The sequence below is a fragment of the Hippopotamus amphibius genome, chromosome 1 (genome assembly GCF_030028045.1).
Source record: "Hippopotamus amphibius kiboko isolate mHipAmp2 chromosome 1, mHipAmp2.hap2, whole genome shotgun sequence".
NCBI classification, from domain to species: Eukaryota; Metazoa; Chordata; class Mammalia; order Artiodactyla; family Hippopotamidae; genus Hippopotamus; species Hippopotamus amphibius.
In genome coordinates, this window is record NC_080186.1 from 152,346,171 (window position 1) to 152,360,038 (window position 13,868).

A 13,868-nucleotide genomic window follows, 5' to 3' on the forward strand; every position below is an offset into this window, starting at 1 on the left:
TCCCAGGGGACTTCACGGGCAGGGCAGGGGAGATGAGGGTGTGGCTGGGGTGGATGTGGAAGGAGTGGGAAGGAGTGGGTATCTGTGCAGCAAAGAGGCGGAGGCTTTGGGGGTAGAGGAGACTCAGGGCTTGGGGGGCCAGGGTTGGCCCTCCTTGGTTACCCCAGTTCCCTGGCCCCCACCCTGATGTACTTTAAAACTTCCATCACTACAGGGAGGGGGTGGGGGTGGGGAAGGGGGTGGAAACAGGCTCCTTTCTGCAGTCTGGGTGCCTCAGGCTGTGGGAGCTCCGTTACTGGGTCCACTGGCCTCTCAGTCAGGCTCTGTCCTAGCTGTGACAGCCCCGATGAGGGCTCAGAGGAGGGGTGAACCACAACCCAGCTGTCAGGAGCTGGCATCCAACCTGGAGCTATGGCAGACAGGCCAGACTGCCCCTGGCAAGGGCTGAAGGGATATGGAGGCCAGGAGTGATCCCGGGGTACTTACTGAAGGGCATGGGGTATGTATGCAAGGGCCTGGAGGTGTGGCCCAGAGGGGAGAGGCTGAGGGACTGACATTAGGCCGAAGGGGGATAGGTCTGGTTCCATTCTGGGCAAGATGGGCAGAGAGGGATTTGTGGTGCCAGAGGTGGATTGAAGGGAGGGGAGCTGTCAAATGTGTGCTCACAGGCAGCTCTTGTCTCTGCTTCCAGCCCTGCCCTTCAAAGTAGTGGTGATCTCGGCCATCCTGGCCTTGGTGGTCCTCACGATCGTCTCCCTCATCATCCTCATCATGCTCTGGCAGAAGGTGAGCTCCACCCTTGCCTGATGGGTGCAGACTGGCACACCAGTTTTTGTAACCCCCACCCCCACCCCCCGCCATCCCCTAGTGCTTGAGGATCTGGCCATGTTCGGGGCCCAGCGCAGAGCTCAGGTGTAAAATGATGTAAAGCAATGCTGGGTCTGAGCTGCCTTCAACCCCAGCAGCCTGGTCAACCCAGGCCTGGCCCAGGCCATCCAGGGTGCCCTGTCTCTGCTGTGCACCCTGCTCCTCATGCAGGGTCCTGCTCAGGCCTCATCCCTGCCCATCCCAGCCACAGGACATGGGACCTTCAAGGTGGATTGCACGGGCTCTAGCATTCTTCCAACTCTCACCCACAGACACTCCCTGGATTCTACTGAAAGGCATTCTAATCCTATTAATCTGTCATGTCAATGGTCTGTTCTGAGATTTCACCATTCCGTGACTCCACCATAGAATTGCAGCACTCCATGATTCTATCATTCTAAGATTCCAGTCCTGTGACTCCAACATCCTATGATTTCAGCACGCTAAGGTTATGTCTTTCTGAGATTCCTGCTGTGACTGATCCGGCATGGGGAGGGGCTATCCACGTCGAGTAGAGTGTCCCTGCCTTGTGTTACTTTCCAGGGCTGCCTGCTCCTCTATTGCCATGTGAGGAGCAGCTGAGGTTCTGGGAGAAGCTGGTGAGGAGATTCTGATGAGCCTGCCCCTCAGCTGTCAGCTGCTTCTCAGCCACGTCCCCCGGCATCTGTTCCCACGGAGCCCATGAAGGCCTTGGCTCTGTCGATAACTTGCTGTATGACTTCAGATATACCCCTAATCCTTTCTGGGCTTCAGGTTTTCTTGCCCCATCTGTTTCATAAGGAGCTGAACCTAGTGGTCCGCCTCTGATGATCCATCTCTTGTCTTGGTCCTGCAGAAGCCACGGTATGAGATCCGATGGAAGGTGATTGAATCTGTGAGCTCTGATGGCCATGAATACATCTATGTGGACCCTATGCAGCTGCCCTATGACTCCACCTGGGAGCTGCCGCGGGACCAGCTTGTGCTTGGTCAGTCCAGGGAGGCCTTAAGTGGCAGTCTGGGAGCTTGCGGCGGGTGGGAACACTGTCTGATGTCTGGGCACAGCCTTGCCACGATTGGCTTTGAGACGTAGGACTGATGTCTTGCCTTCTCTGGCCCTAGGGCCCTGCCCTCTGTATAGGGCGGCAAGATGATCCCCCAGGGACCATCCAGCATTGAGGTCCTATGATCCAGGGATGGTGTGAGAAGGGACCCCTTTGTGGCAAGAGAGGAAGTATTCATCGAGGGCAGGCTGTGTTCCAGGCCTGTGCTTAGTCTAGCTGAAGAGGCTGAGAGGGTGCAGAGGAGCTGTGCTCCCCTCTGGGGGGAAAGGAAGGCTTCCAGGGACTAACGAGGGGCCAGAAAGCATGCAGGACTTGGGGAAGACCAGGGAGGTCTGTGAAGCACTGTGATTTTAGGAGCATTTGTGGGAGAAACACCTTAAGTCTAAGGTATGCTTGAGGGATGTCTAGCTTGACCTTAGAGAGTGTGGGGGATGCAGCTTCCTAGTGGGCTAGGAGCTGAGAGATCATCTTTTCCCCAGGACGCACCCTGGGCTCCGGGGCCTTCGGGCAGGTGGTGGAGGCCACAGCTCATGGCCTGAGCCATTCCCAGGCCACCATGAAAGTGGCCGTCAAGATGCTGAAATGTGAGTCCTGGGAGTCCGCCCCTCCCTCGCCTCTCCCCTGCCCCCTCCCCGCACACTCAGGCACTCCCAGAGCAGACCTCATGCTGATTCTCTGGGCACGAGACGTGCAGTCACACCACAGCCAGCAGCTCCTGATTCTACTTTGGGAAAGAGGCTTCCTCACCTTGGACCCTCCTCCAGGGGCCTCCTCCCTTCTCCCATCGTCCTCCCGCCCTCTTTCCTCTTCTCCTGTGCATGGGTCCTCACTACCCTTGGCCACCTGGGTCTTGCAGCACAGACTGGGGCAGAAGAGCCAGAATAGGCTCCAGTGGGGCGTCCGTGGGGCCTCAGTGACTGGGCCAGGCCTGAGGCCCCGTCTCTCCCTCAGCCACAGCCCGCAGCAGTGAGAAGCAAGCCCTCATGTCGGAGCTGAAGATTATGAGTCACCTGGGGCCCCACCTGAACGTGGTCAACCTGCTTGGGGCCTGCACTAAAGGAGGTACAGCCCCCTGCCCACCAGAGGATTCTGGGAAAATGCCAGTGGCCAAGGCCTGGCCCTCCCTGCCCCGTCCGCAGTCCACAGACAGCAGGACACTCCAGCTGGAGGGTCTGTGCCTACCCTGTCTGGTGCCCTCAGTTCACAGAGCCAGATGGGTGTGGGATTTAGCAAGTCACCAAATCACATCACCTTGAAGGCCAAAGGACTCTTCAGGTCACCAGTCCAAGCAGTTTCCAAATCAAGGGGTCCTCTGACATTTAAAAAATTTTCACAATACATTTTATTTTTATTTATTTTTTTACAATACATTTTAAAAACTGTAATAAGTGACAGCTCATGCGACACTGAAATGAGTTATAGCCCTGCCTCTGGAGACCAGCAACCAGCTTGCTCATTGGGAACTGCTTTCACTCAGATCATAGAATAAGATCTCTCCAGCCAAATGTGTTTATTTGAAGCTCTGACTACAAATTAGGCTGCAAAAAAAATGTTATCACTATTTGCAGCTGCTTATTGTGAGATCTGGGATTTTCCTCAGTGTTGTGCAACCAAAATAGAATACAGAAGTGCACTGTGTGTGTAGGCCAGTTCATGTCTGCAGTGATGACACATTTCAGAATTTTTGATTCCGCTAGTATCTTCGAGCTAATTGACTTTAAGTCAGTGTATTGTGTTTGAATTTAAACAGTAACCTGGTAATAAACCATTGCCTTTGTTTACTTTTTATGGTGGGCTCCAAAGTCAGCTTTATCAATAACAGCTAACCCTGAGCTTTCTCCTTGCCAGGCACTGAGCTGAGCTGACAAAGGCATTATCTCATGAATAGTCAATGCAGCCCTTTGGGGTGGGTATTGCTAGCCCTGTTTAATAGATGGGGAAAGTAAGCCTCAGGGAGACTAAGTGCCTTGCTCACGGTCAGGAAAGTCCAGGTTTGCCTGGTGCCTAAGCCTACTCACCATCCCACATGTAGCCTGTCATTAGCCTCATGGCCCTGACGGGAAGCCTGAGGCCCCCCAGGGACTGTCCCTGAGCCTGTCCCTCTGCAGGGCCCATCTACATCATCACCGAGTACTGCCGCTACGGCGACCTGGTGGACTATCTGCACCGCAACAAGCACACCTTCCTGCAGCGCTGCTCTGACAAGCGCCGCCCCCCCAGCGCCGAGCTCTACAGCAACGCCCTGCCTGTCGGCCTCCCGCTGCCCAGGTATTGGAGGGAGGGCGGGACCTGAGTCTGCAGGGAGCCCCGAGGAGCACCTGCTCACTCCCTCCTTGTCCAGGACAGAGGCTGAGGCAAGGGTGGGCAGAGCTGCTCCTGGAGCCAGGTTTCACTTTTTCACCAGTCAGCCTGCGACCTGGCCCCTGGCCACCCCCAGGTGGGCGTGACAATGACGGTGGTGATGATGGGGCCGTCCTCTGCCACCTGCTGAGTGTCCCAGGTGTGCCAGGCCTTGCGCTGAGCACTCTGGAAGCATGGCCCTCCTCAGCCCCTCATCCCACCCCATCTCATCTTCTCCCCAGGGAGCACCTGAGGCCCTCCTGTCCCAGGCTGACCGCCTCTGTAGTGCTCCACACTCTACTCCTCCCTCACCACAGCCTCCCCTCTCCTCCCCACACCAGTCTCTCCAGTGCCTCCAGGGCAGCTCATCCCCTTTCTTCTTCTTTTCCAAGAATTACATTTCTTTTTTTTTTTTTTTTTTTCTGATTACAAAAGCAATACATGCTTATTGCAGAGGCAAGAGTAAGTTCAGAATAGCATTAAAAGACATTAAAACTCACCCATGTCCTCCCCAACATTTTGATTGATTTCCTTCCAGTCTTTTTTCTGCTCCTAGAGACACATGTGTACATAATCCTGCAGCTCTCTGAGGAGCTGATGCTGCAGGCAGAGGTATTAAGGTGATTCACTGCCCATTCGCAGGGCATCGTGGCTGGACAGTGCTGTACAGGCCACAGGAAGGCACCTGGGTACACGCCTTCCTGTGACCCTTGTCCTGGGGTGCTGCAATTGCCCCTGGGCGTGAGATCTCTGAGGACATGCCCTGGGTCTTGGTCATCTTGGCAGCCCCAGTGCCCAGCTCAGGGTGGATCTGAGGTTGGCCGGAAGGTCATGACATGGTCATTCATATTGTGACAGACTGTGGGTGGGGGATGCCTGAGTGAGGGAGAGAAGAAATGCATGAGTGACGGGGCCTTGCAGACCCCAGGGATGAGCAGAGGGTCGGGAGGGGGAAGAGAGAGGAGAGCCTGCGTTTCTCCTTCTGTGATGCTCCTCTGCCCCCAGCCACGTGTCCCTGCCTGGGGAGAGCGATGGTGGCTACATGGATATGAGCAAGGACGAGTCAGTGGACTATGTGCCCATGCTGGACATGAAAGGGGACGTCAAATACGCAGACATCGAGTCCTCCAACTACATGGCTCCTTATGATAACTACGTCCCCTCCGGTGGGTGAGCACAGGGCCCTCACACCTATGTAGTCATGCATTCTTTTCAAAAGCCTTTCCTCTGCCCAGCCTGGCAACAACCCTGCTAGGAAGATGGCCTTGTGCCCATTTCATAGATGCAGAAACTGAGGCTAGCTACCTGCCTAAAGCTGCTATGTGGTGGAACCCAGTATGAACCCCTGTTTCTGGGTCCAGAGATGTGCACACAGCCCACAGGGAGGGGAGGAGCTAGGGTGGGGGGAGTGCCTGACCTGCTGGGGCCTTGGGGAAGAGTGGTCTGCTCAGAGCAGGCACCAGGCTGAGCTAGAGTCCCTGAAGAGCAGGGAGGCCAGGCTGAGCAAAGGTGGCCCAGGGCTAATGCCAAAAGTTTTTCTGGCCAATGAGGGCTCTGATAAAGTAGCAGAATTTAAGTTAGATATTTGGAAATTGTTTTCCTTTAGGGAGAGGCTTAGAGGATCAGGAGTCTCGTCCCTGGGACATTCACCCTCCACGAGCCAAAGGCCAGGGGTTCTGTGGCCCAGAAAGACACAAGATGGTGGGTGTCCTTCTGCTCTTCCCTAGCTCCCGAGAGGACCTGCCGGGCGACTTTAATCAACGAGTCCCCAGTGCTTAGCTACACGGATCTTGTGGGCTTCAGCTACCAGGTGGCCAACGGCATGGAGTTCCTGGCCTCCAAGAATGTATGTGTGGTCACAGTGAGCACAGTGGGGTCCTGGGGAGGTGGGTCACCGGCCAGCCAGGGCCCTCCCAGTACATGGCTGTGTACAGCAGCCCTCTGGTGGGTGAGGATGGTGAATGTGTCACATCTGGTGGCCTGTTACACCTGAGCAGCAATGCATTTTTCCCAAAGCCTTTGACACAGAGAGTCTTTCCCCACAATTGCCCCCACGGTCTCAGCTCCTGTCTCCGCCCTCCCCAGTGCGTCCACCGAGATCTGGCGGCCAGGAATGTGCTCATCTGTGAGGGCAAACTGGTCAAGATCTGCGACTTTGGCCTGGCTCGTGACATCATGCGAGATTCGAACTACATCTCCAAAGGCAGCGTGAGTGCCTTCCCCATCCTCATGGTTCACGTGGCTGCAGCTCTTGGGAGATCAGGACAGGGTTCTCGTGGCCTGACCTGCCCAGCAGCGATGGGCTCTGCCTGCCTAGCCCTGTGTGCAGGGACAGGAAGGGGAGTCACCAGCTGTGCATGGGGTGGAGGGTGGGGCAAAATGCCGAGGCCAGTGAGGTGGGTTAGGAGCTCAGATTTGCTGGTCATGGCAGGGACCAAGGGACCAGCTGTAAAGGGTCCTGGGGAGGTTGGAGGGGGAACAGGCCAAATGCGCTGCTCCAGCAGTGATGGTGGGCAGAGGAAGGAGCCCAGGCAAGAGGCTAAGACAGATGAGTAGATGACAGGAGGTGTTTGGTTCACAGGTGAGCATCCTGCCTCCTGCTTATGTCCCCACTTTCCACATGGGGACAGAACTGGAGGGACACTGGGCCTCAGAGACCTCAGGCAGCTAGGATGGGAGCTGGGTGACACCTTGGCACGTCTCTGCCTCCCCCCAGCAGGGGCGTCTCCTGGGGTCAAGAAGGGGAACCTGTTCCATGAGGAGCCTCAGACCCTGGGGCTCTTCCCCACAGACAGGGTTACCATGTCCCCAGCTTGTGAGAAAAGAGACTCAGCCTCCTGACCCTCTCACCAGCACTGGAATAGGCGTGGGAACCACGTACCAGCAGAGATGGGCCCTCAGGGACCGGGAAGTGAGAAACAGCTGGGGTGGGGACTGCCAGGCCTCCTCCCGGCTCCCAGGTGCAGAGGGGGCTCGGCACCTCCTTGCACTCAGCAGCCTCCACCCTCCCGCAGACCTTCCTGCCCCTGAAGTGGATGGCCCCCGAGAGCATCTTCAACAGTCTCTACACCACCCTGAGTGACGTGTGGTCCTTCGGGATTCTGCTCTGGGAGATCTTCACCCTGGGTACGCTTCCTGCTTCCTCCAATCCTCAGCCGCATGACACAGCATCCACCCTGACTGCTCACACCTCCATCCTGGTGGGACGGTGGGATGGGCTCTGGGACAGGGCTCAGAAGCTCTGCTTCTTTCCTGTTACTGTGTGACCTTGGCAAGTCTCTTGCCCTCTCTGAATCTCTTTACCTTCCCATCACAGTATAGATGAATTTGGAAGTGACATCAAAAAGCCTGCTTGGCTCTGGTGTTCTCTGGTTCTCTGACGCTGGGAAGGGATGCAGTCTCTGTCCAGAGCCTTTGAGGGAGCCCACATTTCCCAATGCCAAGTCCACTGCACCCTCACCAACACCTGTGCTGGTGTGCCTCTCCCTGTCCCACAGAAGAGGATTCTTGCCACTTTTCCGACACCCCTGAGCCTGTGTCTCTTGTCTCTTCTCCCTAACAGGTGGCACCCCGTACCCAGAGCTGCCCATGAACGAGCAGTTCTACAATGCCATCAAGCGGGGCTACCGCATGGCCCAGCCTGCCCACGCCTCTGACGAGATGTGAGTGGAGCATCTGGGAAGATATTTTGGGTGCAAACAATAGATTTCCAACTTTACCAGCTTAAGCTGAAAATAGATTTTATTTGTTCAGAGATGTAGAAAAATCTAGGAATAGCTGGATCCAGTTGTTCACAAGACATCATCCACAGTCTCTCATTCTACCCTGGGGCTCTGTTCTCCTCCACGTCAGCCACACTTTCAGGCTGGCACCATCCAAATAGCTACGTCCTAGCTGCTTTCACCATAATTCCAGTGAAAGGCCCAGAGGTGACTGTCAGGGGCTCAGCTGGGGTCACCTGCCCATCCGGAACCAGCCATTGAGCTGAGGGGATTAAAAACTCCTACTGGCCAGGCCCGGGTCATGTGCTCCTCAAGGTGTGGTCAATCCCATGGAACCACTGAACTGGGGGTGGTGGGAGGGCTTCCCAAGGGAACATACAGGTGCAGTAACGGGAAAAGCCCTCCCCACCTCTCCTCCCAACTCTCTTCATTCCTCACCTTGTTCTGGGAGGCGACGGACCCTGAGCCAGAGACCCTGACCCCTCTGCCCCTCTCCCCAGCTATGAGATCATGCAGAAGTGCTGGGAAGAGAAGTTTGAGATTCGGCCCCCCTTCTCCCAGCTGGTGCTGCTGCTTGAGAGACTGCTGGGCGAGGGTTACAGAAAGGTATGTTGAGGCAGGGTGCGGGTGGGGAACGGAGAGTTCTGGTCCAGAAGTAGACACAGGATACCAGGCTCTGTGTGACATGCTGGTATTTGGGGGACCATCCTTTCCCCTCTCTGGGCCTTGGTTTCCCTGTTGGTACTAATAAGGGATGGGCTGGAGCTGGGAGTGTAGTTTATTTTAGCAGCACCGAGTTTTTTAAAGTGAAATCCTACATGGAAGCTGATTGATGTAAAGTGGGGGCAGGAAGCCCACAGCCCCCTTCATCCTGCATCCTTCCTCATGCCTTTGCACCCAGACCAAGTCCTGGGTCTCCGTCACAAGTTTGAACAACCCCAGGCGAGATGACTGCTGAAGGCCTGACCGCTTGGACCCTGTGGCGGGCCCACACAAGGCAAATGGAGCCAGCAGGGCTGTAAAACCCTCCCTGCCCAACTACAAAGCTAGAGCGAGGGGGATGCACGTGTCCTTTGGCCCAAACACAGCCCTTTCCCTCAGTCCATTCCTAACCCTGCTTCCAGCTACATCTGGTTATGGCTCCAGGGCCAGTGAGATGGAGTGGAGTTGTCCCCATTCAGTAGCGAGGCAAACTGAGGCCCTGCGAAGGCAGCCATGGCAGGTAGAGAGCCCGTGCCTGCCTACTCTGAAGTGGGGGAAGAGCTAGGGTTGTGGGTGCTGGTCCGATCACTGCCCCCTCTCTGGGTGACCCTGAACTCATCTTGTCTGTTGAGAGGCCAGGTAGGAAGGCAACTTAGCTGTGTGGCTTTGGGCAATTCTCCTTCCTCTCTGAGCACCGGCTGCCTTATTTACACGAGGTGGGAGGGGCTGGGTCAGAATCTACCTGTTAGTTGATCCCTAAAGGCATTTCTGGTCTGACCCTCCCTGTGTCTCGGGTTCTCCCTGCCCTGCTGAGCAGAAGTACCAGCAGGTGGACGAGGAGTTTCTGAGGAGTGACCACCCAGCCGTCCTTCGGTCCCAAGCCCGCTTGCCCGGCTTCAATGGCCTCCGATCCCACCTGGACACCAGCTCTGTCCTCTACACTGCTGTGCAGCCAAACGAGGGTGACAACGACTATATCATCCCCCTGCCTGACCCCAAACCCGAGGTTGCTGACGAGGGCCCACTGGAGGGTTCCCCCAGCCTTGCCAGGTAGCCATTCTGACCTGCAGCCCAAAGCAATAGTGTGTATAGTGTGTGTGTGTGCGTGCATGTGTCTGTGTGTGTGTCTGTCTGGGTCTTCATGCCATCAGGCTTGGCTTAGAATTCAGTCACCTAGGGTGAGTACTTACTCCTGCCAGTGAATAGAAGAGAGAACTGAACTCATTTGACCTTTGATGCCCTCAGGTGGAAATGGCAGGCTGGTAAGAGAAAGAATGGCCTGGGGCGTATTTGCAAGGTAGCTGTTTCCTTTAAAGGAGCCCCCACAGGCCATCTATTCTGTCCCCTCTCTAGGCCCTGTCCTAGCCCTAAGGAGGAAAAGAGGAAAATCTAATTGGTATCCCTAGCACCCCACACATTACTCTGCAGTCATCGCCAGCCCTGTGATCTGTCCTTTAGCCCCATGACCTGAGGACCCAAGGGAGTCTGGCACAGGGAGGCAGAGGGGCCTACAGAAGTTCAGGCCAGAATTCAGACCGGGGAGGAGATTCATGCTTTTCTTTTGCCTTGGGATGTGAAGTTACAGTGTGGGGGTGCTTTGGAGAAAAGCCAGCTGTCACCTAGACTAGATTTTCCCCATGTGGCCAGACCCACACCCGAAACAAGATCCACCCTATGGTGAAATGGCAGGGGCCCCAAACTGGGTTCCAGCTCCATCGCTGCCACTAGCTGCTATGAGACCCGGCCACGCACCTTCTCTGCAAGCCTGTCTCTCTACCTGCGTGAGGAGCACACACAGGATTTGGAAGGCCCTCCCCACCCTGTTTGAGAAGCTAATATTCCAAGGCTCCAGGTAGCCAACATACAGAGGAGTTGAGCTCAGAGTTCCAGCAGCGGAGGGTGTGGACGTTGGTGCTGCTCTGTGCCCTCAGACAAGCTGCTTCCCCTCTGAACCTCAGTTTGCTTCTCTGTGAAATGAAAACAGTAAGAGCACTTCTATTTGGAGGTTGCTGTGGGGATTAAATGAGATCATTCTACATTCAGGCATGCAGGAGATAGACGCTGATGGGTGAGCAATCAGCTCGATCTGCTCTGAGGTCCCAACTCCTACACTTACCCGCTGTGTGATGCAGGGCAATGACGTAATCTCTCCGAGCTGCACTTTCCTCACAGCGCCTGCCTTGCGTAGTCTTTGCGAGGATTCAGTGAGCTAAAGTCTGTAAGGTGCATGCTGCAAGGGCCAATAGATGGAAAGCTCTGCGTTAATGCTCTTGTTATGTAAATGTGATTCCCTCCCAGCCTCTCACTAACTTGCTTTCCCCCTCTAGCTCCACCCTGAATGAAGTCAACACCTCCTCTACCATCTCCTGTGACAGCCCCCTGGAACCCCAAGAGGAACCAGAGCCAGAACCCCAGCCTGAGTCCCAGGTGGAGCCAGAGCCCAAGTGGCCACCAGATTCCAGCTGCCCCGGGCCTCGGGCTGAGGCAGAGGACAGCTTTCTGTAGGGGCCAGCCCTCACCCTGCCCTGCCCAAAGCTCCCCCTCTACCTCCCAGCACCCTGCACCTCCTGGCCCGGCCCGGCCTCCCATCAGCCAGGCTGTTCCCATCAGCTGTCCCCTTCCGGAAAGCTATTGCCCCGGCACATCGCGTCCCAACCCCTGGGGCTGGCTTAGGAGGCAAGAGAATTGTGGGGACCATGACCAGTCCTCTGCCTCTGGAAAGCCCATGTGACTCTGAGCCAGGGTTCTCCCAGGTGACTCAGTTTCCCCATCTGTAAGGTGGGAAATGTGGGCTTGGCAACCCACAATCTGGGATTCTCACCCTAGCTGACAGATGTGGAGGTTGGAATTCCTGAGGAGATGCTCAAGGTTCAGGAGGTGGTAGATTAACTTTTTTTCTGTTCAGCCAGCTGCCCCTCAAGGAGCAGCAGCTCTCTCCTTGCACTTTTTTCTGCCCACGAGCTGAGGAAGGCACCCTGGTGTCTGTGTCTCCTGGCTGAGCTAGGGCCTAGCTTTGGGCAGTGTTGCCTCATCCAGAAGCCACCTCCTCTCAATGCCAGTCTTGGCTTTCCCAGGCCCAAGCTGGTCTGGGGCCTTCCACGCCTAATTAATGCTGGGGGCTGAGCCAAGGACAGGACACCCTGGCCTGCAGCCCCTGCCTCAGGCACTCGGGGTACACCTCCGCATGACATACCTGTGTCTGTGTCTTCCTGGCCCCATGGGTCCAGGGTCTTTTTCCTCACCACCGCCAGTCTTACTTCACTCACCAGAGTCTCCAGGGCCAGACAGGCCCCACATCTGTGATGAGTGTGTTGATGTACCTGCAAGAGGTGTCTGCACATATGGACCAAGATGGCACTGGACCTGCTAAGAGACCTTGGAGGAATCCCTGGCCTTCTGTTTTCCCTGTTTAAAAATGAGCAGGTTGGATTCATTGACTTGTGGTGCCCTGCCAGCACTAACATTCTAGAATATTCCAGGGGTTGCACACTTGCCCAGATGAAGCAAAGGTAAACACTCCAAACCTCTATCCCAGGGGTTATCTGGGGTCTGGGGAGGTTCCAAGACCACACATCACACTGGGCATTCAGGAACTGTACCCCTTCCCCAGACCCCTGGCAAGTCCCCAAAGGCCTTGACTCTGAGTGACAGCCAATGTCCTGGAAAGCCCCCAGAAGCTGCCACAGGCACATGGGGAGACCATGGGGCCCCTTTCAGCACCCACATGACCTCTGGAGCTATTCTGGGCAAAGGAGGCAGAGACAGCAAGTCAGACCACCTGGCATAGCCCACCACTCCAGCACCCACTGTCCAGGTCTGTGCTGCAGACCTAAAGGACAGTGAAAGGACAAGAAGCCTTGGATGGGGGACCTGAGGAAGGGGTGCAACAGGTGGGTACTTTGGGGGTTGTCTTCCCACCTGCCAGCTGCCCCACCCTGAGGCAGGAACCATGGGACTGGCTTTGTCTCCCCGGGGATGCTCATGTCACTATGTGCCAGCCCAGCGGGCGCTGGACGGGCCTGGGGAGCAAGGTCTGTGGCCAAGACCCCTGGCAGGGGAAGGGCTGGACAGGGGGTGAGGGACGGTCCGCGCCTCCGGGCACGAGCCCCCTCTGCTGGTTGGCACTCCTTGCCCTGGGACCCCGAAGCCTGGTCAAGGAGAGCGTATGGGTTCTCACTATGGTACCAAAGATGTAATCACCTAGGTTTACAAGTATTTTTAGGACTCACATTAACTCACATTTATACAACAGAAGTGCTATTTTATATGCCATCAAATTTTCTTCTCTGTGTACTTTTTTTTTTAAGAGAAAGATTTGAATATTAAACCTGGTGCTTCTCACTCACAGACTTCGCGGTGTCCCACAGGTTTGGGTCCCTGGGCCCAGGAGGTGGCAGGAGCGGGGTGGGGCACTGTAGGATCCCTGCACAGGCCCCTTCAGCTCACGTCTTGTTTCCATCTGTGTGACGGGGATTGTCACACGCCCCCAGCCCCTTGCCGGTAGCTGGGTGACCTGGACCTCAGGCTTTGGTCTTCCAAGCTGTGACAGGAGAAGGCTCTTCTGGCTCTGCGGTGCCTGGTTCTGTGTTGGGAGGCTGAGCCCCCCTGCCGCCCCCGCCCCGCCGCACCATGTGCTTTGGCTTTGGCTGTTGAGCCGGGCCACCTCCCTCCTCCCTCCCCTCTGCCCGCGGGCCCAGACTGAGGCTGGCGTGGCCCGTGAGAGGCGTCCATCTGTTACAGTCCCACTCCCAGGCCTCGGTGAGTGGTGAGTGGTGTTCGTGTCTCAGGTACGGGCAGGGCAGACAGACGGAGCACCCAGGGGCCAGAGAGCAGGAAGAATGAGGAGAGCGGGGGAAGGAGACAGAGGAGGAGAGGACGATGCGGGGTGAGTGCTGGCAGGCCGAGGCCAGGGGAGGGAAAGGGGGCCCAGCTGTGGCTCTGAGAACAAAGTCTAGCCAGCCTGGGAGAGGGGTGCAGACCGGCCCCTCAGAGCTGCAGCAGCTCGGTGGCATGGGGCTGGCACGAGCCAGGCATCCTGGTGTCTGCTGGCCAGCTCAGTACTGGCCGTAGGCTCACTGCCCAACCCAGGCCTGGGAGACATGGCGGCGTTACGGGGCCAGGGCGACAGAGCTGCAGGGGCAGAGGGCAGAGTGCACCGGTCCTGGACCCAGCCTGGGGCTTCCTGGCCCTCCCA

At 56.5% G+C, this 13,868-nt stretch overlaps 1 protein-coding gene across 4 annotated transcripts in view; it reads left to right on the plus strand.

Moving 5' to 3' along the window:
- The window catches only part of PDGFRB (platelet derived growth factor receptor beta), a 37,691-nt gene extending 24,670 nt beyond the window's left edge, over window positions 1-13,021 (plus strand). For all 4 annotated transcript variants that reach the window (XM_057731104.1, XM_057731114.1, XM_057731123.1 and 1 more), the window contains 13 exons: window positions 692-786; window positions 1,703-1,835; window positions 2,390-2,494; window positions 2,862-2,972; window positions 4,019-4,178; window positions 5,256-5,416; window positions 5,978-6,096; window positions 6,336-6,458; window positions 7,265-7,376; window positions 7,813-7,912; window positions 8,473-8,578; window positions 9,492-9,724; window positions 11,002-13,021. In XM_057731104.1, coding sequence (XP_057587087.1) covers window positions 692-786; window positions 1,703-1,835; window positions 2,390-2,494; window positions 2,862-2,972; window positions 4,019-4,178; window positions 5,256-5,416; window positions 5,978-6,096; window positions 6,336-6,458; window positions 7,265-7,376; window positions 7,813-7,912; window positions 8,473-8,578; window positions 9,492-9,724; window positions 11,002-11,179 — 1,736 coding nt within the window. In that variant the 3' untranslated portion in view covers window positions 11,180-13,021. The remainder of the gene's footprint in view (window positions 1-691; window positions 787-1,702; window positions 1,836-2,389; window positions 2,495-2,861; window positions 2,973-4,018; window positions 4,179-5,255; window positions 5,417-5,977; window positions 6,097-6,335; window positions 6,459-7,264; window positions 7,377-7,812; window positions 7,913-8,472; window positions 8,579-9,491; window positions 9,725-11,001) is intronic.
- Window positions 13,022-13,868: the final 847 nt, after the last annotated feature.